Source organism: Hippopotamus amphibius, chromosome 4 (assembly GCF_030028045.1).
Source record: "Hippopotamus amphibius kiboko isolate mHipAmp2 chromosome 4, mHipAmp2.hap2, whole genome shotgun sequence".
Classification (NCBI taxonomy): Eukaryota; Metazoa; Chordata; class Mammalia; order Artiodactyla; family Hippopotamidae; genus Hippopotamus; species Hippopotamus amphibius.
In genome coordinates, this window is record NC_080189.1 from 158,913,364 (window position 1) to 158,940,535 (window position 27,172).

The window sequence follows — 27,172 nt, forward strand, 5'->3', positions numbered from 1 at the left end:
TGTCATGGGGCCTGAAACAGCCCTGGGAGAGCATTGCCAGGGCCCTTCTGTGCTGGTGGGCCTGGGTGGCCACAACTGTCAGTCCCGCAGCACTGCAGGACCACACGGGGCGTTGGGCCTGGCTGCCTCCTGTCTGCAGGGCTGAGGGTGGAACTGGCCAGGCTAGAGGTTGAAGTCTGGTAGAAATGTTGCTTAGTGAGCAGGACTGACAGTGTGCTTCCAGTTTCTGAGCTCCTTAAGGCCCAGCACAGTGCCTGGCATCACCAGCTGCTCAGATACTCGGTGACTGAGTGCATGTGTGTGTGAAGGCATTACCTTGGTGAAAGCACCACCCTGCTGGGGCCACTTTTCAGCTCTGTCTGGCCCAGCAAATAGATCTCGTCTATGTATATTTATTTATTTGGCTGTGTTGGGTCCTTGACCACTCTTTGTTGCGGTGTGAGGGCTTCTCATTGTGGTGGCTTCTGTTGTCATGGAGCACAGGCTCTAGGCTTGCAGACTTCAGTAACTGCAGCACACAGGCTCTAGAATGCACAGGCTTCAGTAGTTGCAGCGTGAGGGCTCAGTAGTTGTGGCTTGTGGACTTTAGAGTGCAGGCTCAGTAGCTCCACAGCATGTGAGATCTTCCTGGTCCAGGGGTTGAAACTGTGTCCCCTGCATTGGCTGGCGGATTCTTAACCACTGCGCCACCAGGGAAGTCCCAGACTTACAAGACTTGAGACAGGCCAGAATGCAGATTTATGTGAGAAAGAAAGCTGTTAGGAGGATACAGACAGGTGTGTTTGTGATTAGACAATAGACATGTGTACATGGGAGGCCAGACTGTGATTGATGAAGTTTGGTGGGGCTCCTGATGTGTGGTCACCAAGCTGAAATGGTGTGACGTGACTGCCTCCACAGGGCACCTATGGCCTCAGGCCAGCTACCTTTCTCCAGCCCCCTGTTGGATGAGAGTTGCTAATCGCAGATACTTTGTTGTTGTTGTTGTTGGTGGGACGGGGGGGGGGGGGGGGCCACCTTTCTTGACGAGAAGCTGTCTCCCTCCCTCCTTTAACTGTGTTCGTTCCATTGATTAGGCCGCATATATCTGCTGTCACCCGTTTGAGCTTTTGGTAGCATTTCACTGCTCGAGGCTGCCTCACTGTGCCCTGTTCATGGTTTGGTGGCATGTTGGAACTGCAGTGTTTGAATCAGGACGGGAGGCCTTGAGCTAGTCACACTGGTGTAAAGGACATCTCAAGCTTTTTGCCTAACAGTTTAGGGCGAGAAGCAGAAAATATTGTAGGGTTAAAACACAGGGGTCGCTCACCCTTTTCTGAGTGGGCATGCTACAGGGCAAACAGTTACATGCAGTCCCGTGAGGTGACTTTAGGGAGGTGCTGCGCAGGCCTTAGCCAAGCTGAGTCATAAGAGCCCCTTCCAGAAAGAAAAGGGAGGGTAACTAGACAAGGCCACTTCAGTGCTAAGACAAAGCAGCAGAATGAAAGTCTCACAGGGTTTATAAGATACTGCAGCTCCTAGTAAATGAAAAGGGGGAGGCAACCAGCGCTTTGTGTCTATGTCGTATCAGGGCCACAGTTCACAGCCTGGCCTCCTGTCACCTTGCCTAATACTCACTGCTGTCTCTGGGGAAAGTGGAAAAATTGGAAAGATGGGGAACGAACTGGCTAAGCGGGGGCTGTTGAAGGCACAAAACTTTTGAGGTAGGAGGAAACCAGCAGTGAGAGAGAGAAGACAGCTCCTGCCAACTCAAAATCGTGCTTAGGGCTGACCCTGCTCTCTCTCCTCCCCTGTCCAGAGGCCACGGCAGCTGTCGTCCGGCTCTTCAGGTCTCAGTAGTCGGGGCAGGGTTAACCAACTTCTGGAGATGTTTAACTGTCCAGGCCGTCAACAGTTGCAAAAGACTAATGGGAGGACTGCTGTACGCTGAAGGGAGGCCCGTGACAGGGGAGACTGTTGGCCCTCCCGCAGCTGTACACACAGGTGTCACAAGGTTACAGTGACTGCACTTTTTTGGGAATCTGGCAGTTACAGTGCTGCCTTCCTTTTAGGGAAATGAAATGAAATGGTAGGTGAGAGTTTCCAGCCTACACAGAGCTTTCTCACCACCCTCTTCTCCCCCGCTGTGTCGCAGCGCCGGCCGTCCAGTCGAGGGACCCTGGCAGGGAGTGCACCGACCAGCCGGAGCTGGCCAACTGTGATCTGATCCTGCAGGCCCAGCTCTGTGGCAACGAATACTACTCCAGCTTCTGCTGTGCCAGCTGTTCCCGTTTCCAGCCTCCCGCTCAGCCCGTCTGGCAGCAACGATACAGCTCATAGGGCCGCGAGAAGGGAAGGCAGGCTCTTGGTGTCCCCTCTCTGGCTGGCAAAGGGAGTTCCCCTCCGGAGACGCTGTCCTGTCCAGAGCTGCCCCGGCTGTTGAGCGCCAGCAGTAGCCTCCCTCTGTAGTCCTAGCAGCGTGTGCTTCTCTGACGTGACCACACGTGCCTGCTGAGGTGTCGAGAAGAAGCATCTATTTGGATACGGACAGCCTTCACTTTACAACTTCCCTCTATAATTTGTTATACAGGATCAGTGCACTGTGTTTTAAAGCAAGCTACCAGGGTTCTCACTTCCTTTAAAGCTGGGTGGGGAAGTGTGTAATGATCTCAAAGGGAACACCTATCGCACGCGGGAACACTGACCTTGTTGCGTCAGGGAAGCATTCTTTGCTAGAACTAGGTCGCGCCTGGGGTCCAAACAGTGGTTCATTGCTCCAGCCTCTCTCGCCCTTCTAGGTCGTGTGGCGACCAGCCTCAGCTCCCATCTGTGTGTACGGTTAACAGCACGATGTTTGTGAAAACTCTCAACCAAGTGGAATATAAGGAGAGGCTCAGTACAGGGATCGGGGATGAAAGAGCAGCCTCTGCCTCGCTATCTGAGTATGAAAGAATGAGGAAAGCTCCTGCTTCATCAGGAGGCTGGAGCCCTCCGCCTGAGGCTGACACACACAGCCGAGCTGTGAGGACTGTCTCACACCTGCATGCAGCAGGGGGGCCTGCTCGGGGCAGTGACCAATGAGGAGCCTCTCCTCCTCAAGCAGGACTCTGTGATGCAAAATACTTTGCTGCCAGAGAAAAACCAGACTTTTGTTAGAAAAACAGCACCAGCAGGATGGTGGGGACCAATGGAGGGGAGGGTGATGTAATACAGGGAAGTGGTTTCAGAAATGGTTTGAGATGGAAGAGGTCATTCTTCCTCTCTCGGAGCCTCTTAATTTAATTCCTTGCTGCTAAAACAAGAGGCCTGGTTTCAACAAGTTTCCAAGTTCCTTTCCACTTTAACCTTCTACAAATCCTCCGGAGGACTAGCTGGGCCTAGAAACAGAGGTTACTCTGGGACACAAGAAAGACAGGCATTATAGGGAAAGGTGACTTTTATTACCAACACACTGGCTGGAAAAGAGACAGACTGTATCATGGGTGAGTGATACTTCTTGGTCTACCTCTCATTCAACAAAAGAAACAACAGGCCAGGGGCACAGGTCTTTTTTTCTTTCCATTAAAAAAAAAATATTGAGGTGCATCTCCATTCATTTACCATAGCTGGTTTTGCTATAGAAATGGGAAAACAAGGGCTACTTTCTTGGACTCCCCCGTTCTCCAGTTAAACTAGTATTTGGCAAATTGGAGACACACTTCAGAAGGTAAGTTTGAAGTTAGCTAGCTCTTCTTGGAACTAGTCACAGAGTAGTGAGTTAAGGTTACAGCTGAGAGTAAAACTCAATCTAGACCAGTGGTTCTCAACCCTCTTCCACACTGGGAGCTTTTTAAAAAACTGAACTTGGGGTTCTACTCCCCAGAGATTTTGATTTAATTGGTCTGGACTATGGCCCGGGAAAGAGGATTTAAAAAGCTCCCAGATGATTCTAATAGGGATCCAAGGTTGAAAATCATTGTTCCAACCCAGCTTCTCAGAATGAGTCTTGTTAAAATGCAGATTCTGATTACTAGGTCTGGGGTGGGGCTGAGGTTCTGTATCTCTAACCAGTGCCAGGTTGAAGTCTGCATTTTGAGTAGCAAGAATCTGACATCAGAGATGCACTTAGGAACAACCAAAGCCTCAAGTGTGAATACAAATATGAATGTTAAGAATACACCAGTCCCAGGGAAAGATTTTCTAGCCATCAAACTAGAGATCTGTGGCAGCAGCAGAATGGCGAGAAGACAAGACCAAAAAGAACCAAAACTCATTTGCTAATAAAAGGGGAAAGAATAGCCCTTCATGGCCAAAAGCTTCTACCACGAACATTTATTTTTGTTAAAGCAGATTATAAATTCTCATCAGTACAAATATATATAACTTACATTTGATTGTAAGGCCAACGTTCAAAAGTAAAAATGAGATGGGATCTCATGTTGTTACCAGAGGTCAAGTGGCTGCAACTGGCAATGGGATGTTCTGCTCACCACAAGGGCGAGGGATGGACACACACACACACACACACACACACTGCTAATAAAACTAGACCCTCCATCCCCACAAAACTTAAAGGACAAAACAAAACCCACCAAGACCTACATGACAAACCAACACAGTAACCTGCGTTCCCGTCTATGGATATGATTATGTCATTGTCACCTTAGTGTTAAAACAAAGAAAAGGATTAACATGAGGAAACTGCAGCAATATATAAAAGAAAATACACATTCTCTATTTAGATTGATTCCATTAAAATAAGGACATTAGAATTTCATTACAGGTTCAAAACCAGGACAATACTGCTTGCTCTTTATTTAAAACTACAGCCTAGCTGACTGCACTGGTCAACAAGCATGACTGCTGCTGCAACGTGCTACTTCCAGTGAATGATACCACTAAGCTAGGGATCCGCTCTGCCACTTCCAACCCTTCCTCTCTTTACTTCAATAGGCATAATGATAAATCAATCTTATGTACAGTTTCTTACAGCTAACCCTTTTACCTTTGGCAAGATTACTTACAACTCATACAACTTTTTAATAGTGAGAACTATTTAAAATATTCTAAATGCATAAAAATAAAGATTTTGGCTTTTTGATATATATTTATAATATTTATTCTTAATCAAAATGGAAGCTCAACTTTCCCCCTAAAATATAGCTCTGCTGGGCAGCTCCTGATGTGCCCTCCTGGGAATTCCGGCAGCACGGCCTGCCTCTCATCCCCAGCCCAAGCACAGGCCACCCTGCTCCTGACCTTTAAGACAGGCCAGTACTGAGAGAGGAGGCAGGTGAACGGCCTGAAAAACAAAGGGAGATCATTTTGCTTCCTGTTGTGTTTTATATTCCAGTAAATGTGCTTTGAATGTAGACTCCTGTTCAGATACTTCCGCCTCTCTGTTGCCAGAGATTTGTAAGGGGCTGAGGGAGGAGGGGGACAGAGGATAACATTTCCTTGACTTCTTTAGTCTAACTGCAGGACAGCTCTTCTCTAGGAATGGTTTTCTCCACTTTTTTCAATCACCCCCTCTCAGCACTGTATGCCTGGACATGCTCCTGGGGACCTTTGGGATTCGTGAAAAGTGTACTGGTTGGGAACACAAGTCCCCTTTGCTCCTCTGACCTCTACCCCTGCCCTCGCCTAAGTACAGACAAAATACATAAGCTATAAGGACTGTTTAAAGTTCAATTTCAAAAGTCTTCTGTAAGTCACTGGAGAAAGGGTTGGTGGGGGAAGGGTTAGTACGCTGCTTGGACTTGCTTTCTAACGCAGCCCACTGGGCTTCGAAAGGATCCACCGGGCAGGCGCCTGCCGGAACCTCTATGTGCTTGTCTCCTGAGGCCAACCTGCCATCGTCTACACCATTGAAAGCTGCAGAACCGTTGAGGTGCTGAGCAGGAGGCTTAAAGAAGGGACTGGAAGTAGCACTAGTTGTCTCGTACTGAGGGAATGTCTGCTGCTTGACCAGGCTGGGAGACTGATGGGGTTGGGCAGCCTGTGGGTGGCCTGCAGTGCCAAATACGTTGGCGACCATCTGGGAGGGAGTGATACCCACCACAGGCACATTAGGGGCTGGGTAGGTCATCCCGTTGGCCACAGGATAGGACTGGGCAGGGACAAAGGCAGGCTGCAGGGCTGGGACCACAGCCACTGGCGTGGGCTGAGAGGTGAGGAATGCATTTCCTTGGAAAGGTGGCGCTGGCTGGGAGATGGCAGTGGGTGGAGGAGGCTGGAGAACCGGCTGCAGGGGGGCAGCTGAGGCCTGGGGCTGCTGAGCCCGGACGCTCTTGGACACCTCTTCCAACCAGCGGTCGGCCTCAGAAGGAGTGCGTCTGTGACCAGCCTGGAAGAGACCTGGAGAGACAGCACCAGAAGATTGACCCCATTCGGTCCCTGGAACCAACAAGAGGAAGAGCGAGAAAAGAATCAGAAACTTTAGGGGCTTCTTCCTTCACCTGATAATCTCGGTTATTTGAATGAGCCTAACGTGGAACAAGCCCCCCAGTGGGATATTTTGTGCTTTTGGTAGGTGGGAGGAGAGTCTCTGTTACCAGCTGAGGAGGTTTTGTGGTAGGATAGGGAGAACCCATGAGACCATGTGGCTCTCTCAGCCACGCTGAGGAGCTGCTAGATATGGCTCAGCTTCATCGAACCAAGGCTGCTGGCTGGCATCAAAACCGCCCCTGCCACCCGCCACCGCTGCTGTGGCTCGTCCAGGGTCCAGAAACCAGCACATACTCTAAAGGGCCCAAGGTAATTCACCTTCTGTTCTAACAGAATGCAAAGAAAATAACCAGTAACTTGGTGCCGCATGCTGTGGCCCCTGCCTGGCTTCCAGACACATGTTGTCTTCCTGGTGAACTGCCTTAAATACTATTAAAAATTTTTTTTTGGTTAATAAATGTTCATTATAGAAAAACTAGAAAGTACAGAAAAGCAAATATAAGGTGCTTTTTGTAGCCTTTTTTGTAGATCTGCCACTGTAGGAGGCAGAGTCGTCTCTCCCCACAGGCATGTCCACGGACCCAGATCCAGGCAGAGGCTCTCCTGAGGTGGGGCCCAGGAATCTGTATTTTATGAAGTTCTGTGGGGGGCTCTCTAGTCCTAAGAACTATCAGTCTAACCCCTTTCGTTCCTCTCTGACACCATCCTTTCTTTTCTGCTTTTTCTTTTTTTTTCAAATTGGAGTATAGTTGCGTCACACTACTGTGTCAGTTTCTGCTGTACAGCAAATTGAATCAGCCATACATATACACGTCCCCTCTTTTTTGGATTTCCTTCCCATTTAGGTCACCACAGAGCACTGCGTAGAGTTCCCTGTGCTGTACAGTAGGTTCTTGTTCGTTATCTATTTTATACGTAGTAGTGTATATATGTCAATCCCTATCTCCCCATTCATCCCACCACTCCCCACCTCTTCCCCTTGGTATCCATACGTTTAGTCTCTATGTCTGTGACACCGTCCTTTCTTAATAGTAGTTTATTTCCAAAAGGGATCATACTTTTCCTAAAAGGACTCTTCCCGGGTTCCCACTCAGGTAAATGGCTGATTTTTGAACCAGGGTCACTTATCTGATCCCAGAATCCTCACCACCATCTGTGGTCACCTTACCCGAATGTGTGGCTGCAACTCCCTTGTTAGCAGCATCAGGGGCATAGGCCCAAGGGTTGGTTTCACGCACAGGCATTGCTACGGGTGCTAGAGCAGTATGGGCTGGCTTAGCAGCAAGCACATGGAAGGCTGAGTCAGTGCCATTAGCTACAATGGGAGCAGACAACATCAATGGAGTTAATTCATGCAGGGTGCACATGTGACCCCTTGGAGCTGGGTCAGTCAGGCCAATGTGCAATACTGGTGGAACGGATAAGACAGAAAAGGTGTTGGGATAACCATGCCATTCGCAATGGATACACAAACCTTTTGGCAAAGAGGGAATTAGAGGCTGTAATTAAAATGGGTGTACTGATAAAGTTATATGACTCTTTTCAGAAAATATGTGTATGGGAAGAGAGGAAATGAAGACTAGAAAAACAATTTCAAATTAAGTTGAATAGAGCTGCTTTGTATTACAAGCAGGAAAAATCTAACTAGTCTAGATATAGCTTAGCCTCCTCCTACCACTATTCCAAAAGATCAAATTATGCCAACAATAACAACAATGGTTAAATACAATAATTGCTTATTATGTGCTAGGCACTATGCTAATGGTACTTTAGTGTGCATCATCTCAATTAATTCTCTCAAAACCCCCATATTACAGATGAGAACTCAAACTTGGTATATGTTTTCATATGCTTAATAATTTTGTAATTTGTTACAGAATTAATTTCATCTTTTTTAAAGGTTTTTTTCCCCTCAGTAATGTTTATAATATCTCAAGGCACCGCCTATTCTTTCCTGTCTCCCTTTATTAAAATCTCCTAATCCTTGCTCCTTTTTTTTTTAATTTATTTATTTATTGGCAGTGTTGGGTCTTCATTGCTGCACACAGGCTTTCTCTAGTTGTGGCAAGTGGGGGTTCCTCATCGCCATGGCTTCTCTTGTTGCAGAGCACGGGCTCTAGGCACGTGGGCTTCAGCAGTTGCAGCATATGGGCTCAACAGCTGTGGCTCGCAGGCTCTAGAGCGGAGGCTCAATAGTTGTGGTGCACTGGTTTAGTTGCTTCACGGCTCCAGGGTCTTCCTGGAGCAGGGATCGAACCTGTGTCCCCTGCATTGGCAGGCAGATTCTTAACCACTGTGCCACCAGAGACGTCCCTACTAACTAACCCTTGCTCCTTTACTCCAGATATCTATTCCATCAGTTTCTGTTCCTTAGCCCAGTTCTCTATATTTAGCATGGAGCAGACAAGCAGGCACCTTCTCTTGCCCTACACCATAATCATTCCCTCTTTAGGATTCAGCAACTATGCTTATGGCACTGGTACTATTTACCCAGGGCTTGTCTAAAAGACTAGCTTATCCACAGACTGAGAGTCCCTTAAAGGCAGGGAAAGGACTATATTCTATTTAGTTTTGTACACCCACTGCCCTATGAATAGGCACAGAATCTGTGGAATGTAATAGGAACTATATTCAGAAAGACCTGGGTTTAAATCCTGGCTGTGTGATTTGGGCAATTTACTTAACCGCTCGGGGCCTCATCTGCCTTATCTGTGAGGCCCACCTCAAAGGGACTGAGGTGAGGATTAAATGAGATGAGAAAATGCATGAGTCCTCACGACGATGTATGTGGCAGATACTGTGCCTATTACTGGTAGTATAAATATTTGTTAGATGAAATGAAAAGCCACTTGGTGCACATGGCTATTAAGGTTTTCATTTTTTTAAAGAGACTCCCTCCTGGAGGAAAAGCATGTTGTAGCTTTTCAATAAGAGCAGGCAAAAAAAGTCTCCATAGCAAAACTTTTTCTGAGCTCTCTGCCAAAAGAAATGAAGAAAGATCAATTATAGGAGCTCAAATTCCAGAAGTCTATAATTTAAGTTATATAGACTCTTGAGTTTGCTGACCTTTGAGTCAATACCAACTATTAATTCAGTATCTCTGAAAATAACTTTTACTAATTCTTCAATGCCACAAGGGCCAATTTTAGGACACTTGTTACAGACGATGAAATGAAGAGCCAAAAAAAAATGCCTTTTCTTTATGGGCCTCTTGTGACAGGGTGGAGACTAGGTGAGTCCAGTCTTGGCACCACTGATATTTTGGGCTAGATTGTTCTTTGTTGTGAGGTGGCTACTGTGTACACGGAAGGATGTTTATTGGCATCGCTGGCCTCTACTGGGATTGTAAACAGTAACTACTTGCTACCACACTGCGAAACCCAAAAACGTCTCCAGATAATGGATGCCGAATTTTCCCTGAGGGGGCAAAATCACCCCAGGTTGAGAACCACTGTGCTAAAGAAAGCGTAAGGCTAGAACCATCTCTGACAACAGCTGTTTCTGGAGAACTGGCTGGATACTTTCTTAACAGTTAAGGAGCAAAGAAAGCAGTGGGTTGGGACTATACATGCTCCTGACAGGACGGGATGAAAGATGGGCAGGTACGTGCAAAATGACAAATGCAGACATCGCAGGAAACAGGGAGGGGGACAAACACAAAGACACTGTTGAATAGGGAAACCAAACGATTCTGAGATAATACCAAACAGGAAATTAGTGGGTCTGACCAGGTCTTGGGAAGCTCAGGATGCCAACTTACAGTTAGTGCGCAGTGTCATAAAAGCACTAGTTTCAAAGGGACAGCTGAGCAGGCTAAGTGGGCACCAACCTTGAAAGGCAGGAGACTGTGGTGCCACCACTGTCACTGGTTTGGTCATTGGGGCGGATGAAAAGGGATCCTCGGAGGGTGTGCTGAAGGCACTGGTGATCTGTGAGCACAGGGAGCTGATACTCTCCGCTTCCCCTTCCGCCTCTGGTACTGCAAGACAAACAGAAGATGGCTCCAGACAGAAAAACGGAACAATCCTGAAACAGAACAGTATCACACAAGGTGGCATTCTACACTGCATCTTTTATTTGTGGAAGGAAAAGACTCAACTGTCAGGTGGGGATGTAAAAGCAGCTTCAAAAAATTTACTGACCACTCTTTACTGGCTTTTCAAAAACGAGAAGGTATAAAATGATACATTCTTGTACTAAGGTCTATCTTCCTCCCTTGCAAATCCCCAGATTTCTTTATTTCCTCTACTGTGTGACACTGTTGAGAACTTGCTATTCTCTTTTTGTGCCAAGATGTTCAGTCAGTGAGATCTTTCTGGAAGACATCTGCAACCTGTTTGTCTTCCGACCAGGTCCCAAGGCTGTGGTCTGAGTTAAGTTCTGGAGCCCTCCAGTGACTCTTGTCAGAGAACGGGTTAAAGTCAGGGGCACCAGTGGGTGCTCAGTCCTATTCTCTGTAATAAACTACGACAATGTCATCATTCTCATTTTTCTCCAAAGTACCAAGTACATGAGCTGTCATAATATGAAAAAGTGAACTGAGATCCAGGACTCTAGAAGCTTTGTTCTTAATATTGACTCTGGGATACTTCTGTGTCATGGAGGAAGCTAATTATATGTGCTGAACCTCTGTTCGCTCAACTGTGGAAAGAATAATGGTTTTTGTTTCCCGTCTGTTCCAGAGGGAGACTGAAAATGAGGTACTTGAAAGTATCTGGAGTTTCAGTTTTTACAGGAGTTGAGAGGTGGAAGGACCCTCAGTATCATCTAGTTTAACTGTTCTTTAGGCCAAGTTTTATCCATCAAAGAACTTAACTCTGTACTGTTGTACCACCAGCAGTGGGAATGAGTGCCCTATTGAGACAGAGCTTCCTCAGATTCTGTTATAGCACTGGCTCAACATGTCTCAGAGTGAAGTAAAATAGGGCCCAATAAAAGCACTGACCAGATCTGACACTTTAGCTCCGGATCTTATGATGAGGATAGAGCTACCGGGGCTGGCTCAGCTGTACAGAGGCCACACAAAGGCCTGTGTGGCAGTTCTGAAAGGTAATGAATATGTGTGAGCAATCCCGCTGTCTCGATGAACAACAGATCTTAGCTTTACACAGGAGACCCGTTTAGAGTTTCCTCCCTATGGAGCCAACCAGCCACAACGACAATGAGAACTTATCCATTTCTTCTGGTACATCTGACAGTAATGCTATTTAACTGGATGTGTTTCCAAAGCCTTTTAAATTAATTCCCTGCTGGGTCCCAGATAACAGAATAAGAATGGAAACTTGAGACCCTTGATGTTTGGAAGCTGGTACACTTTCATCAGGAAAAATCACAAACCTTGTAGCTCGGGTTAGGAATTCCCATCATGGGTCTGTTACCTATTTGTTAAAGAGAAATGAATGACTCACGTCTCTCTCCATGACCTCCGTTTTCTCCCAATGGGAAGTGATACAAGATACGTACAACCACCAACCAGCATTAGAAAGAGGGCTGGCTAGTTTGATGGGATCAGTGACTCCACTGGAAGTGATGCTAACACTTCAGTGCCAGAGCACCCAGTGAGTTAGGTGGATGCTGCATTACCTGCATTTTTAATGGGGAAATCAGTCTTCCTCTGCATAGTAGAAGGCAACTCGTTGATGCGCAGGGAGAGTTGGCGTTTAAAGGGTGACATCTTCTGACTAAGAGCAGGAAATCCTCGGAAAGAGCCTTGGCGAGCAAGTTGTTCAATTGGTGCGTGCCGGCGTGGGATGGCGTGAGGATTGTTCATCTCCAGAGAGGCAGTGGCATCCGAAGTGGGAGAGGTGGGAGAGGATGGGGATAGGGCAGTGTTGCCAGGGGCCACTGATGAACCAACAACTGTCTTATCTGTTTCAGCTCAAGAAAGTCAAGAGAAAAAGGTTCTTAGCAATGTCTTCAAATAATTTGAGCTTACATGGCTGAGGAACGAAAAACCCTCCTAGATCTTTTTACTCGTCTCCTTCCCCACGTCTCTTAAAAGAGAGGTTAGAAGCAGGGCTCAGATCTCCTATTTTTCAGACAAACCAAAGGTTTAATAATCTATTATATGTCACATGGTATATCTAAGACACAAATATTAGATCTTTCATTCCCATGGAGTGATTAAGACCTTGAACAAGATTAAAAAACCAAAACAATACCTATGAACTCCTAACATAAGGTCTTTTAAAGCAGTGGTCCCCAACCTTTTTGGCAGCAGGGACCAGTTTCGTGAAGACAAATGGTTCAGGGGAGCCACTGGGAGGGGCAGGTGAAGCTTCGCCTGCTTGCCTATCACTCACCTCCTGCTGTGCGGCCAGGTTCCCAACAGGCCGAGGACCCGTGGTGATCCGCAGCCTGGGGGTTGAGGACCCCTGCTTTAAAGAATGATGGTTCATGGTTTTCAATGTTTGTCTGCTTTTTTGTTTGGGGGGGAGGATTTAGGAATGGCAGAGTTAGAAATGTCTAAACAAGCGTCAGTCTGATTAGATGTTAAAGAATGTCATAACGCAGACAGGGACAATAGGCATCTGTGGCTCATGTGAATAAAACCATACAGAAGTAAAATTTTAAACTGGAGTAAACTTAAATACAAGACTGTTTCCATGTGAGTATCCACTGTGTCCCACTCTGGTTGTCGTAAATCTCCGCTCCCCTCCCCTCACAATCCCCTGCAGATGCCAGGACTCAACCATTTTGGCAGTTGCTGTGTATAGCAAAAAGTTTTATTTGGTGGTATTTAAGAATATGCTTCCAGTCTGAAAATCACTGAAGCACACAAAATAGCAGGTATACATATTACGTTTTCTAATTAAAATAGCATGGTGTTGTTTGAGTCTTTGGTAACCTGGCACAAATGTTTACAGGAAATGAAAAAAAAAATCACAAAAGTTTCATTTCAAATAAAAATATGTATCTTTTTTTGGCTTAAAAATTAGAGCTATTTGGGTTAGTATTAGATTAATGATGTTACCTAAAATGGCTGGTTTAGAATTAAAAGAATTTAGTAAAAAATTAGCAAAATTATATTAATGTATATTTACACTGGAATAATTCCAAAATATTCCTTGTTGGTTTCAGCCCTAGTTATACACAAGAATGCAAAGCATTTTCCCTAAGCCCTATTACTCAGTTCTAAAACACACCTGACTCAACTTTAGACAACAGCCTCCTGAGAAACTTGAATGCCTGTACCGGCATTTCTGCTATGTTGCCATGTGTACCTGAAGAAATTCACATACTGCAAAATCACACACTAAAATTAAAGGGGCTATGGAAAAAAGAGTTAGGGGCCAGTTTCTCAAAATCTGTGGACTTTTTTCCACAAAAGCACTAACACAACAGTAATAATCTAATAAGAAGAGTATCACTGAGAAATCTCTCCTGCATTGACACCTGGCATCACCATCAGTGGGTCCACTGCAACCTAAACTTGGGACTTGTACTTCTTACTTCAAGATGTAGGTCCTTAATAGCATTTACTTCTCATTGAGATCAGATGCATCAGAATTAAAAAAAAAAAAAAAAAAAAAAAAAAAACCTGTTCCAGGATGCAGGTTTTCCCAATTTTGTTTTTAAATGTCTTTGCAGCTTCTTCAACTGTACTCTCAGCTTCCCCGGGTAGTTTAACATAATGGGAAGAGTAAACACTTTGAAGCCACTGAACAAGCCACTCTAAAGGAAAGGACTCTGTTTAGATTTTCAGCTTTGTTCTTAAGGTCTTCATATATTGCTAAGAGTTCTCTTTGACTGTGAAAAAGCTTGCCCCTGATAGCTTCCAAGTATCAACCTGCTGGGAAAAACTGTTTAAATAAACACAAATTGTAGTAGAACAGATTGTACCTTTCTTGGCATCTTGCATTTGTTTCATAATCTCTTCTCTTTCTGCTTGCTCAGTGGCTGTTGTGACACGGAATGATCCTTCTCTTGTGAAAGTGGTCCGACTGGCATCAAAAGTAGCAGTCACTCCACATTCCTTCTCCCGCTTCTGCTTACGTTCTAAACAGGCTGCAAAAGCACAGCCTACCGCATGGCTCAGTCTTTCACCCTGTACATAACAGACGGTTTAAAAAACTTTTAGAGTTATGGTATCAACAATTACAAATTAGCTTGGACCACAAATAAGTCTTTTTCACACAGGCAAAATGTTAGGAACTCCAGCTTAAATTAGATTTTAGTATATTAATATGCCACGGCGGGGTGGTGGGGGGGACGAAGGGGAAGTTGGGACAAAGTGAGAGAGTAGCATTGACATATATACACTACCAGATGTAAAACAGACAGATAGTGGGAAGCTGCTGCACAACACAGGGAGATCAACTCGATGGCTGGTAATGACTTGGAGGGGTGGGACAGGGAGGGTGGGAAGGAGTTGTGGGAGGGAGGGGATATGGGGATATATGTATAAACACAGCTGATTCATTTTGTTGTAGAGCAGAAACTGGCACAACAGTATAAAGCAATTATACTCCAATAAAGAGCTTAAAAAATTAAATAAATAAAATTAAAATAAATAAATAAAGCGACCACCAGTAAGTCATGCTTTGTGAGTAGCCATCAACACTTCCTTATATTAGTCAGGTCCCTCTGTCACTCACATTAGCTCTGGCCACCAGGTTAGAAGACACTGCTCAAGGTTCCAAGCCCTAAGTCTTGATACACAAACCTCTATTTGCCATTTAGGGGAATAGTAGGAACATTTACCAAGCATTTCAGTGGAAAGGCAGGGCAAATTTCAGAGCTTAAATATACTGTCAACATGTCTAAGGAACAAAAGGCACAAACTTAAAACTTCAGATAAATAAATACAACTCGAGCGATGAGAAGGAATCAGGCAAAGGAAAGCTTAGCTTTCTCAGTCTCCCTTTCTGAATGCTCCCCCCGCCCCGACCCCGTTTGGCCCCTCCGTGCTTGTAGGTTCTCTCCCATACCTTCCCTATCTTCTTCTAGCTCTCTCAAACCCCAGCTCCACCTCCAACCACACACAGGCAAAAGTGAAAGCATGTTTTCATCCACATTTTCTACTTATAAAGGAATTAAACAGATAAACCTGAATTTTTTGTGTGTGGGAGGGAGGAAAGGAAGGCTTATGTAAACTAAATATTGTTTTAAATATACCCTGTATTACCTAGAGTAAATTTAATAAATTCAGTGGATTATTTTCTATCAGGGTTATCTGTATTTTAAACTATGTATCTAACTGTGGAATAAAAAAGAGATGATATAATAACTGTTGGCATCTTTAGCAGTGAGAAGAGATATCTGAGACCAGGGAACCCTTTGTGGAGTTTCCAAAATCATACCATGTAAGCAGCTGTGCCTACATATGACTCTGAGTAAGTAATTTCACTGCATTTTATATGCCAATAGCAGATATCGTAAGGAGAGGCAAACGTCTGAAATGCTTTTGTCCCTAAGATTTCACATGACTGTAAACTGTAAGATTTCACATGACTGCTTATTTAAAGACTGACAGGCTCACTCTTTATGAATCCGCATGAATTTCCATCTAACTTCTTAGTAGGATGTTAAAAGGGTAGGCATGGAAGTGTGAAATAGGAGAAAGGACCGAAAGAATTTTAGAACCCATCTGCATTTGAACACAGCTCTATTACAAGGACAGAACTATAGGCCAAGGAAGCTAATTATTTCTGCTAGGCCTTATGGCAGAAGTTCTTGAAGACCCCTCAAGCTCCATCCCAGACTCACTGAATAAAAAACTCTGGAGGTGGGGCCCAGCCATCCATTTTAACGGGCTCTCCAGGTGATTGTGATACAGGAAAACCACTGGCCTATGAGAGTCAAACAGCTTGAAGGACCATAATTTACAACAAAATGGTTTTAAAACATAGGGAAACTCTTGAACTCTTTGGATTTTGTGAGTGTCGTGATAGCAAAATATACTGCTCTGTGACTTAAGGTCTGAGAGACAGAGGAAGAAAGTGTAGGTTAGATACTTCAACTCATTCTTGTGTCAAACCAAGAAGGGGCAGCTTTAACAATATCAGCCGCCATTCTGGAGCAGTTACCACGGGCCAGACCCTATGCTCAGAGTGCTTACACTTGTTACCTAATGTAGTCTTCACAACTGCTATCTCCATCTTATAGAAGTGGATATGAAGACTTAGAAAATGGTCAATAATCTGCCCCAAATCCCATGCTAGGAAGAATCAGAAACAGGAGCCTGAGTTCCTAATATCTGTTTATACAACTGCTTTAAAAAAAAGCTTTTGGTCACTATTAGAGTATAGCCACTACATCCCTTCCAGGTTAAACCTTGGCAAGAGTTCACTGAGTTGTAGCCTTCATGAATGGCTACACTGCCTTATTCTGTCTGGACTTTTAAAAACTCAGAAACTACACACTCAATGCTATACTATAATCAAGGTTGCCATCATCTAAGACACTCGTCCTTTACATCAGAATTTTGGGTAATTTAGATGAAGAATGACAGATTTGATTATTCTCTACTTTTAAACAAAACCAAAAGTTTCTACTATGTAACGATTTCTAGCACAGTTCATTGTACCATAATTTAGGATTTGTTTTTTTAATTAATTGAAAATATACTCCAACTCAGTTCTTGTGGTAGAGTCTCTTTGCAAATGAATTTATAAGCACCTTTCAAATGCCAATATCTTCTACCAGATGAATTAGCAAACAAATACATGTAAGGATCTTGAAAACAGTTCTAATAATGAAAAGTTTCAAATAAAGTTTAGCAGCCACCATCACCACAGAGCACTTCTACTTTCCTTTAATGACCTTGGGTCTCAGCCAATCATCTTGCTCTGTGAGTGGTAGGGTTAGACCACGCGTGTGAACGGCTCGAATAAAAGGAGTGAAAGCAGGCTAAGTTTAAGCACTTACAAGTGCTATAACAGCACACACTTGTTAAAAATGGAGGGGAGGGCTTCCTAGGTGGCACAGTGGTTAAGAATCCGCCTGCCAATGCAGGGCACATGGGTTCAATCCCTGGTCCAGGCAGACCCCATATGCCAAAGAGCAACTAAGCCTGTGTTTTATAACTATTGAGCCTGCGCTTTAGAGCCCGTGAGCCACAACTATTGAGCCCATGTGCTGTGACTACTGAAGCCCGAGCACCTAGAGCCCGTGCTCCACAACAAGAGAAGCCACGGCAAGGAGGAGCCCGCGCACCACAACGAAGAGTAGCTCCCACTCACTGCAACTAAAGAAAGCCCACACACAGCAAAAAACACCCAACACAGCTGATTAAATAAATAAATTAATTAATTAAAAAAAATGTAGTAGAAACTGGCTGAGCCAACCTGGAAGAAGCTTGGTGACTGAGGCTAGTCATGATGACATCCATGCCACTGGACTCACCGTGTCCTTGACAGCCATAAAGCAGTGACAGATCCAGCGCCGAGTTGTGCCATCACGACATATGTAAGAGAAGGCCCTATCAAAGTTCCTATCCGGAGCACAGAAAGAAACTTTTTCTATTGTCTGGTCAACTATGAGGTCCTAGAAAAAGGGAAACACAAAGGAATAGAGAACTTATGAGGTTAATCAAGCTTCTCAGAAGAAACACAGGATGGTCATTTCACAACACAGAATCCCTACATCTAATGCATCAAGGCTATGGAATAGCTTGATCTGAGCCAGAGGTCTGAATACTAAGAATTTGACCCAGGAGAGATCCCAAGAAGCACTTCCCCTGATGCCTCCCTTACCTCATCTTTATGTTCTATAATATATGCTTGCTGATTCTAGTTTTATGATGGTAAACTCCATGTTTAATTTTACAATATATGTAAATCAATAAATTTAATCCAATTTTCATATAACTTACACTCAATAATATCATTTCCAGAACAGCTCTATGTATTTATTAACTTACTGATCATTTAATTTTGAGTATGACTCTTTATGCTTATATACTTGCTGAATGACACAGTATACACACAGTATAAACATTACACAAAATGTTTTTTAAAATCTTGAGGCTCTTTGGCTCTTCTGTGTGGTATTCCAATGGCCTAAAATCCCTAGATGCTGAGGTGGGGGCTGTGAGTGCTAAAACATACAAACAAAATGGCTTTTATAAAGCATAACTATGATAAGTTCTGTTGCTCCACAAAATTGCCAGTCAATTCTTTAAAGTTTTGCAATTCTGGTGGCTCATTATGATTTTATTTTGCATAACATTGATTACTATGAATTTCCTCTTCAGCAAAATGATTCTTCAAGTCTTTTGGATTATCTGTCATTTTTCTTGATATGTAGGAGTTATTTATATATTCTCAATATGAGCCCTTCATTGATTATACACATTTCAAAATTTCTTTTCTGCTCATGATGGGTCCCAGGATAAGTCATCAATTACTATTATTACTCAATGTGGGAAGAAGTAAATTAATTCCAGTGTTATAAGTAACCACCAGGGGGCAACATCATTTTCTGACTATTGTGTAAACCAATTAAAAATACAACCTCCACATATATCAAATTTCACCCAAAGCACTAACGAAAACTACACAAGTTCTTAAAAATAAGCTAATTAAAATGATAGTTATTTCCAACTGTAATGTATGTTTAAGACAATCACTTTCTCTTGCACTTAAAAAAAAAAGAAAAAAAAAGTCTTAGTCAAAAGAACGGAAATGCAGCTAAATCACTTAAAACACATCAGGCAAGCTACCCATGAAAACTTTTCTTTACCTGCCAGACTTTCTCCTCCTTCCAGTGACATCTGAGGTTTTTTTTTTTTCTTTCTTTTTTTGAAAATTGCCTTTGTGTTAAAATTTCTCCAGATTTTAGGTCTCTTAGAAACCTAGTTCTAATTAATGATTAAATGTACTTATATAAATAACACCTTATGCTCCCTAAGGGCAGAGTCTATGTCTATTCTTATTTAGGCATGTAGGTCACTTTCTTTCAAATGCAAAATGCTACTTATTATTTGAGATACTGTGTGGACTCTAAATAAATGCAACTGAGCAATTTACTAGTCCTTAAGATTTCACTTAAATTGAGCCTTCAGTTAAATAGTAAGTTAACTAGTTCAAATAGCACTTTCTAAAAATAGTGTTTTATTAAGGAACAAAAAGAAACTTTAGATATGGTCTATCATCTTTTTTTTTTTTAATTTTTACCTGTAGTATTGATAAAAGGTCCATCATTTTTCACATCAAATTTGTGGGGGTAAACATAACTCAGATCTTAACATTAAATTCAAATACTCCGTAGGCTAAACATGCTGTGTCATGTAGAACAAAATGCTGAGAGAATTCTCTTCTATTTTTCATAAGGTAAATGAGCAACTAAATTGGTTTTCTGAACATTAACTAGTCTCTAAGAAGATCGTTCTTTGGACAAAGTGTAAGGAATACAGTGTGACTACAATAGCTTAATGGCATTATATTTGATCACAGGGATAAAAAAATACAAGCAGTAACATTTAAGTATATGAAAGCTTTACCTTAGTTTTTTCATCCACAACTCTGAGTCCATCTGCCGATACCCACAGGACTGCCTTAACTGCTTTCTTTCCAGTCTTTTAAGAGAAACCAAAAAGGAAGGGGAGGGGGAGACACACACATATATAATATTTAAAAAAAAGTCATCTTCCATAGAAAACACTGACTTCTGCCTTCCAAAAGTCACAAATACAGATGGAGTCCAAGTTCAGGAGGGGTGCCCAAAGCCAGACACTCAAACCAAAGTGCAGAACCATTCAAGAAAAACAAGCCAAAGCCATTATTTTAAAAAACACAATGCAAAACAATGAGATAAAATTAAGTAAAGGGTAAGGGGGACAGATGGAATTAAAACCAAGATATCACATTCTGTAAAGGGCAAAGAATAAGTAGATTCTTCACCCATTTCAAAACTCAACCACGAAAACCAAGAGTTAGATAAATTAATTAAATACATAAGGAGTTACACCACAAGTAGCTTCTACGAGTGTCTTTAGAGAAGAAAGTAATACGTTTAAGTCTAAATTAAGATGTTGACCATTCTACTATCCTTTGACCTCCATGTGTATATAGTAGGACTCTTGGACACCTGAAATTTTCATATTAAAAACCCAAGAAGGCTTCATTATTCCTTTAACAATCTTTAAAAACCATTATTTCTTCTCTCAGGATTACCACAGAACTGGTTTAGTTTTTAATTTGACATTAAATGCATAGAGACATTTTGGGGACACAGGAGGATTAAAAAACTGTTGGAAAAATATTGTCATTATAACATGAATTCTTTTTACTGGTTGAGAAAAGACTTTTGGCACACAAGAATCACATGAGAACAAGGTGATGTGTGATTTCCCCTGTGATGGAAGGAAAATGGGACAGTGGGAGTTTGTAATAGTAATTTAACAGCTTCCTTTCTTTTTAACTACTCCAAGGATACAAGCAAAATTAAACAAAAGCAAAGTGAAGGCTGAGAATAGGTATCAGATCATAAAAAGTATAGCTCAAAATGAGTCTGGTACTAAAGGCTGGAGCAGCAGCTTCTAGAAGGGACAAAGGGAGATAAAGAAATGTCTACCATTCTTCACTATACATGTCTAAGCCCTGCACTTAGATAAGGCAATAAGGCAAGGCTTTATTTAAGTGCACTGTGTAATCCACTCTGGGCTCCGTTTCCACCACCACCACAAATCTGATGAGAGCCTATTACATGTCAGGCAGTAGAAATACTTGAAGAGTTCACAGTCCATTGAAAGCTGACACTCAGGTAAACAAAAAATAAATAATACAGTAGTGAGTGCTATAGTAGAGTTGAAAACAGTTTATAACAATGTCAGAAAGGAGGTATGGTCAAATCTATTTGTGGAATTAGGAGAAGGTTACTCAAAACTAAAGAATGAACTGGGCACTAAAATAATTTTTCTAGATGCCCCAGCTGGGGGTAGAAAGGCAGGGAAGTAATAGAGGTAGTGGACATTCCAGGCAGAAGAAACATCAGTATAGGACATAGAAGCAAACAATAGAGCAAATCTAGGCTTGATAAATATTTCAGTGTGGCTTGAAAGTAGGATGGGTGAGACCTCCCTGGTGGCACTGTGATTAAGAATCCGCCTGCCAATGCAGGGGACACGGGGTTCGATCCCTAGTCTGGGAAGATCCCACAAGCCACGGAGCAACTAAGTCTGTGTGCCACAACTATTGAGCCTGCACACTAGAGCCTGAGAGCCACAACTGCTGAGCCTGTGTGCTGCAACTACTGAAGCCCGCACGCCTAGAGCCTGTGGTCCACAAGAGAAGCTACTGCAATGAGAGGCCCATGCACCACAACAAAGAGTAGCCCCTGCTTCCCACAACTAGAGAAAGCCAGTGTGCATCAACGAAGACCCAATGCAGTCAATAATTTATTAAAATATGATAATAATACATACAAAAACAATTGGCTTGCATGTTAAAATGATAATATTTTAAAAAAAGAAAAAAGAAAGAAAGAAATGAAGGAAGAAAGAAAGGAAACAAAAGAAAGGAAGGAAGAAGGATGGGTGAGCAAGGTGCAGTGGGATATAAAGAGCTGGAAAGGCCTAGCCATGGAGGGCTGTGTATGCCTGCTAAAGAATTCTATCTTAATTGTGCGGGCAATTAGGAGCTACTAAAAGATTTTAAACATGATTAAACAGACTTGCATTTTTAAAATATCACTTTGGCAGCAGTGTAGAGGAGTTGGAAAGAGACTGATGGGAGGATTCCACAACAGGATTCCAGGTGAGAGAAAATGAGGGTTGAGCTCTCTTGGTTGAGATAGGAATGGAGATGAGAAAGTCTTTTTTTTTTTTTTTTGATAGGTAAGAAGCAAATTTATTTGGAGAGAAATACACTCCACGGACAGTGTATAGGCCATCTCAGAAGGCAACAGGCCCTGACATATGGGTGGTTAGTTTTTATGGGCTGGGTAATTTCATAAGCTAGCGAGTGGGAGGATTATTCCAACTATTTCGGGGGCAAGGAGCGGAGATTTCCAGGAATTGGAAAATGTTGAGGAAGTCTTAAATGGTAAATGTAAGAGAGCTGTTGAAGACTCCTCTCTGGTTCCCAGCTTGCGTAACTGGGTGGAGAGGGTACCACAAACTAAGAGAATAGAAGAGATGCAAAAGCAAGTTTGAGAGTGGGAGAATAGGATTTCAGTTTTAGACAAGCAGAGTTTGAGATGTCTGTGCAACTCCAAGCAATTGGATACACAGGTCTAAAGCTCAGTAGAGAACTCTAAGATGGAATTTTATTTTGGGGAGACATCAATTGTGGGAGTAATAAGAAGGCCAAGGACAGGAGAGAATGAAGAGAGATTAGGGTCACTGAAACTAAGGGACAGTGGTTTCAAGAATAGGTGGTCCAAAATGTCAAATGCTGCAAAGTGACCAAGTTAAGGAAAGATGTGAAAAATGTCCACTGCAATGAGTAAGACACTATAGAGTGACAGAGGTTGTGGTGGTGATTTTTATGTGTCAGATTGGCTATGGTTGCCCAGATGTTCGATCAAACTACATGTTGCTAAAAAGGTATTTTGCAAATGTGATTAACATTTGCAAATGTTTAACATTTAAATAACAAATTATTTAAATAACAAATTAACAATCAACTAACTTTAGGTAAAGGAGATTACCCTTGATAATATGGGTGGGCTTCATCCAATCAGTTGAAGGCCTTAGGGTAAAAACTGAGGTTTCCCAGAGAAGAAATTCTGCCTCAAGTCTGTAACAGAAATTCTGCCTGAATTTCCAGCCTACAGGCCTCTGTGGGCGCGCGCGCGCGCACACACACACACACACACACAGAAAGAGAGAGAGAGAGAGAGAGAGAGATGGTGGTTCTGATTCTTTGGAGGATCTGACTAATAAAAAGGTGGAAGTCAGGCTACAATAGGTTGAGAAGTAAATGAAATGCAAGAGGAATCTACACATATTAAATACTCTCTTTAAAAAGCTTTTCTACAAAAAGAGCTGTAAGGCAATGGGGGAGAAGCAGAGGATCAAGGGAGGTCCTTCAAGAATTGTGGTAAACTAACATGATATACTAGAAATAGAATGGATTTTGGAGTAAGACAAACACAAGTCTGAATTCAATGCCACTATCCATAAGCTAACAAGTTACAGAGTCCTCTAAGTTTCCATTTCTTCATCTGTAAAGTTGGTGAAAGGATCAGAGATATGTACAGTACCTGAATTTAAAGAGGATAATAAACAATTGGTATTCATTTATCATCATTAGAGTAATAAACTTAAAAAAAAATTCCTCCCCAAAATAAAGCTTCTTGAAGGAGTAACACACACTTTCAACAACAATAAGAGATCATGGTTATATGCTGAATGGGAAAAGCCAATGGAAATATGGAGACCAAAGGCCCAAGAAAGAGAAGAGTGATGCAGAGAACAAAGTCCTCCAGGAGGCCAAATGGGAAGAGGCTAGAATACAAGTTTTAGATGGGAAGAGGGATGTCCCCTCCTTGAAATGGAAGGATGGACTGAAGCCAAGTAGAAATGAAGACAGATTTGTAAAGGAGTGAGTGACAAGTTGAGGAAGTTCACTCCAAAGAGCCACAAATTCATCTCTTAAGGGGATGAGATTACCTGCTTTACTTTGCTAGGGAGAAAAAGGTAGATAGGCAGAGAATGCAAGTAAAGATTTACAATAGCAGTATTCAGGCAATATAGTATAGTGACTCAGCACAAGCTCTGGAACCAGGCTATTGTCTGGGTTTATATTCTGGTTCTGCCACTTACTAGTATTACCAAGGGCAAATTACTTAACCTCTCTATGCTTCAGTTTCAACATCTGCATAATGATATTAATAATGTCACATACCTTGTGGGATTATTATGAGCATTCAACAAATAAACAGATGTAAAAGGTTTAGAACTAGGGTGGCCATATAATTCACTATTCAAACTTGGGACCACTCTGAAAGTGAAAGAGGACGCTATTAAACCCCAGAAAGAAGTGTTAAGCTAGGGCTGTTCAGGCAAACTGGGACAACAGTCACCCCATCAACAACTGTAACTGCCCGTATTTAACCAACACTCATGTAACATTTAGTATTTTGCTGGAAGGTAAGCTCCATGAGGGCACGGTTCTTTCCATCCTTATAGTTCACTGCTATACCTTCAGAGCTTAGAACAATGCCTGGTACATAGTAGGAGTTTAAGAAATATTTGTTGAAGGAATAAATTTGCTAAATATCTGCTGTAGGAAATAGGAGACAGCTAATCAGTGACATAGAAGACTGCTAAATGGCACTGAAAATACTGTGTAAGAAATTTGAATTTGCAGTTTTATCAATATGCTCGTTGTGCAACTGTAGTCTACAGTGTTCAGCATCTGAGGCAACAGACAGAACTACTTCAAGGTTGGGAGACTTTATAAAGGTGGGAAAAACAAAAGGTCATTTTGGAATGGACTGTTTCCCATTTAGTCTCCTTATCATACACATGGAAGTATTTTCTTGGTCCAATTAGACTATTATGAAAATGTCTCTGCTTTTTGAGGTTATATCTTTATAATAATTTTTATGGTGTATTAACATATCAGTGAAGCAGTGTATCTGTCATTTCATAGCATCTGATCTCTCTAAATAGGGGAAGAAAACAGATAATATGAATTCTTCCATTTGTTCATACATTTGAGTGCTAGTTCTTGGATGTCAGTATAGCTTGTTTGTTTTTAATTAATTAATTGGCTGTGTTGGGTCTTCATTGCTGCACATGGGCTTTCTCTAGTTGCAGTGAGCAGGGGCTACTCTTCATTGTGGCGCGCAGGCTTCTCACTGTGGTGGCTTCTCTTGTTGAAGAGCATGGGCTCTAGGCATGCGGGCTTCATAGCTGTGACATGTGGGCTCAACAGTTGTGGCTCATAGGCTCAGTATCTGTGGAGCTTAGTTGCTTCGCGGTATGTGGGATCTTCCCGGCCCAGGGATCGAACCTACGTCCCCTGCATTGGCAGGTGGATTCTTAACCACTGCGCCACCAGGGAAGCCAGATGTCAGTATAGTTTGCCACATTACAATTACTTCAGTCAGGTACTGAGATATTAACACTCAAAGACACCTGCAGCTGAAATTAAGTCCAGACTTCCTCTCACAAATTCTATAGTAGCAATACTTCTCTACTATCTGTAAACTTTAGTCTTTCATTCTGATAATATAAACTAAGATTCCTAAGCACTTTTTAGAAAATGATAACAGTCATAGAGAAAATGAAAGTTTTCCTTTTGTTTGCTCTAAAACTGTCTACTTAAGCCAATACCTTAGGAGATAAAGCCAAAGTTAGATAACCACAGGACCAAAAAAAGAGATAACCCAATGAAATGTAGAATATACATACATCTTGGTGACGCAAACACCCCTTAAAAAAAAAAAGACTACAACAGGGATATGTGTATAAAAACAGATGATTGAACTTGGTGTACCCCTAAAAAAAAAAATAAATAAATAAATAAATAAATAAAAAGGAAAAAAAAAGACTACGTAACACTTCAGACACTAATAAAAATGTGGTAGGGGTCATGTATATGTGAGATATTAGGAATTATTTCATCACCATGGTTCCAATGCTATTTTATTAATAATTTCAAGGTTATAGGTAGAATTCACATTGAATAGTGTCAATGCATAAAAAATACAGTTTTAAAACAAAATATTAGTAGCTTTTTGATAGATTCTTTAGGGCTTTGTATAAACACAAAGATAATGTCTCCTTTTCTTCAAGAAAAGAAAATGGGTCTAACATGAACAGAACTTCAGTAACTTAGAATTTAAACTGGTGAAATCTGAGAGGGATCAAGCTACCCTATGAGTGAAAAATGTCAAATGTAAGTATAATTCTCAAGTAACCACTCAACTCTCTAAATATCCATCTTAGGGTTTTAAAACTAACATTTCCCTTAAACATCTTTTATTATGGGGAGATATAAACCAACACAGAAATTAAGCAGACTCTGACATTGGAGAAAATGAGAGCAGGAAACGGGTCTATTACAAATTATTAAATCAAGTAAGAGAAATGCACCGGTAATCTTAACATGAAAATACTAGTGAAGAAAGACAAAAGAGTTGCAAAAATGACATGGAAATAGTAACTAAACAAACTCAGTACACTGTAAGGTTGTTTCCCCTAAATATAAAAGCTACTCACAATAAAAGGTAATGAAATAATTAATTACAATAAAGAACTGTCATCAACCTACCTACTGATCTCCAGAGTTTTTTGTTTGTTCTTGTTTTTGTTTTGTTTTGTTTAGTAGATACCACTTAAACATTTTTTTAAATGGATGGAGACCACAAGCTGGCAGTGTTCTCAGTATGCTGGCAGATCCTTACAGTCACTCTTTTGTTTTACATATTCTTGTCATCTGGGGAAGTACTTCAGATTTCCAGTTGGAGAAATAAGTTTCTAAACTGTTTAAATCATGGATTGGAAAACTTTTTCTGTGAAGGACCAGATATCAAATACTTAAGGCTTTGCAGGCCATACAGTCGATGTCACAACTACTCAACTCTGCCATGCTGCACAAAAGCAGCCACAGACAATACGTACGCAAATGGACATGGATTTGTTCTAATACATCTTTACTTATAAAAACAGGTAGTGGGCCATAGTTTGATGACCTCTGATACACATTATCATAATCCCTGGAAAGTGATTAAACCTGTTTTGGAAAGACAATTCATTATATTGAAATATTAGACCTGTTTGGAATTGCCCCTGAATTCTTTTTCTTTTCTTTTTTTCAACAAACGTGCTTATATCCTATTATTTTAAACTGAGACCTGTACTCAGGTGCAG

At 42.1% G+C, this 27,172-nt stretch overlaps 2 protein-coding genes across 43 annotated transcripts in view; one reads left to right on the plus strand and one right to left on the minus strand.

Moving 5' to 3' along the window:
• The window catches only part of PAPLN (papilin, proteoglycan like sulfated glycoprotein), a 44,505-nt gene extending 40,320 nt beyond the window's left edge, over positions 1-4,185 (plus strand). For 3 of the 6 annotated variants that reach the window (XM_057730725.1, XM_057730726.1, XM_057730729.1), the window contains one exon: positions 2,135-4,185. In XM_057730725.1, the coding sequence (XP_057586708.1) occupies positions 2,135-2,319 (185 nt within the window). In that variant the 3' untranslated portion in view covers positions 2,320-4,185. The other 3 variants (XR_009053101.1, XM_057730727.1, XR_009053100.1) reach the window with 2 other exon arrangements.
• Positions 4,186-4,735: 550 nt separating this feature from the next.
• Positions 4,736-27,172, minus strand: part of NUMB (NUMB endocytic adaptor protein) — a 168,158-nt gene continuing 145,721 nt past the window's right edge. For 33 of the 37 annotated variants that reach the window (XM_057730732.1, XM_057730738.1, XM_057730747.1 and 30 more), the window contains 7 exons: positions 19,850-19,924; positions 17,752-17,892; positions 14,248-14,452; positions 11,989-12,282; positions 10,235-10,384; positions 7,574-7,720; positions 4,736-6,354 (listed from right to left, as the gene is read on the minus strand). In XM_057730732.1, coding sequence (XP_057586715.1) covers positions 5,639-6,354; positions 7,574-7,720; positions 10,235-10,384; positions 11,989-12,282; positions 14,248-14,452; positions 17,752-17,892; positions 19,850-19,924 — 1,728 coding nt within the window. In that variant the 3' untranslated portion in view covers positions 4,736-5,638. The remainder of the gene's footprint in view (positions 6,355-7,573; positions 7,721-10,234; positions 10,385-11,988; positions 12,283-14,247; positions 14,453-17,751; positions 17,893-19,849; positions 19,925-27,172) is intronic. The other 4 variants (XM_057730741.1, XM_057730743.1, XM_057730739.1 and 1 more) reach the window with 3 other exon arrangements.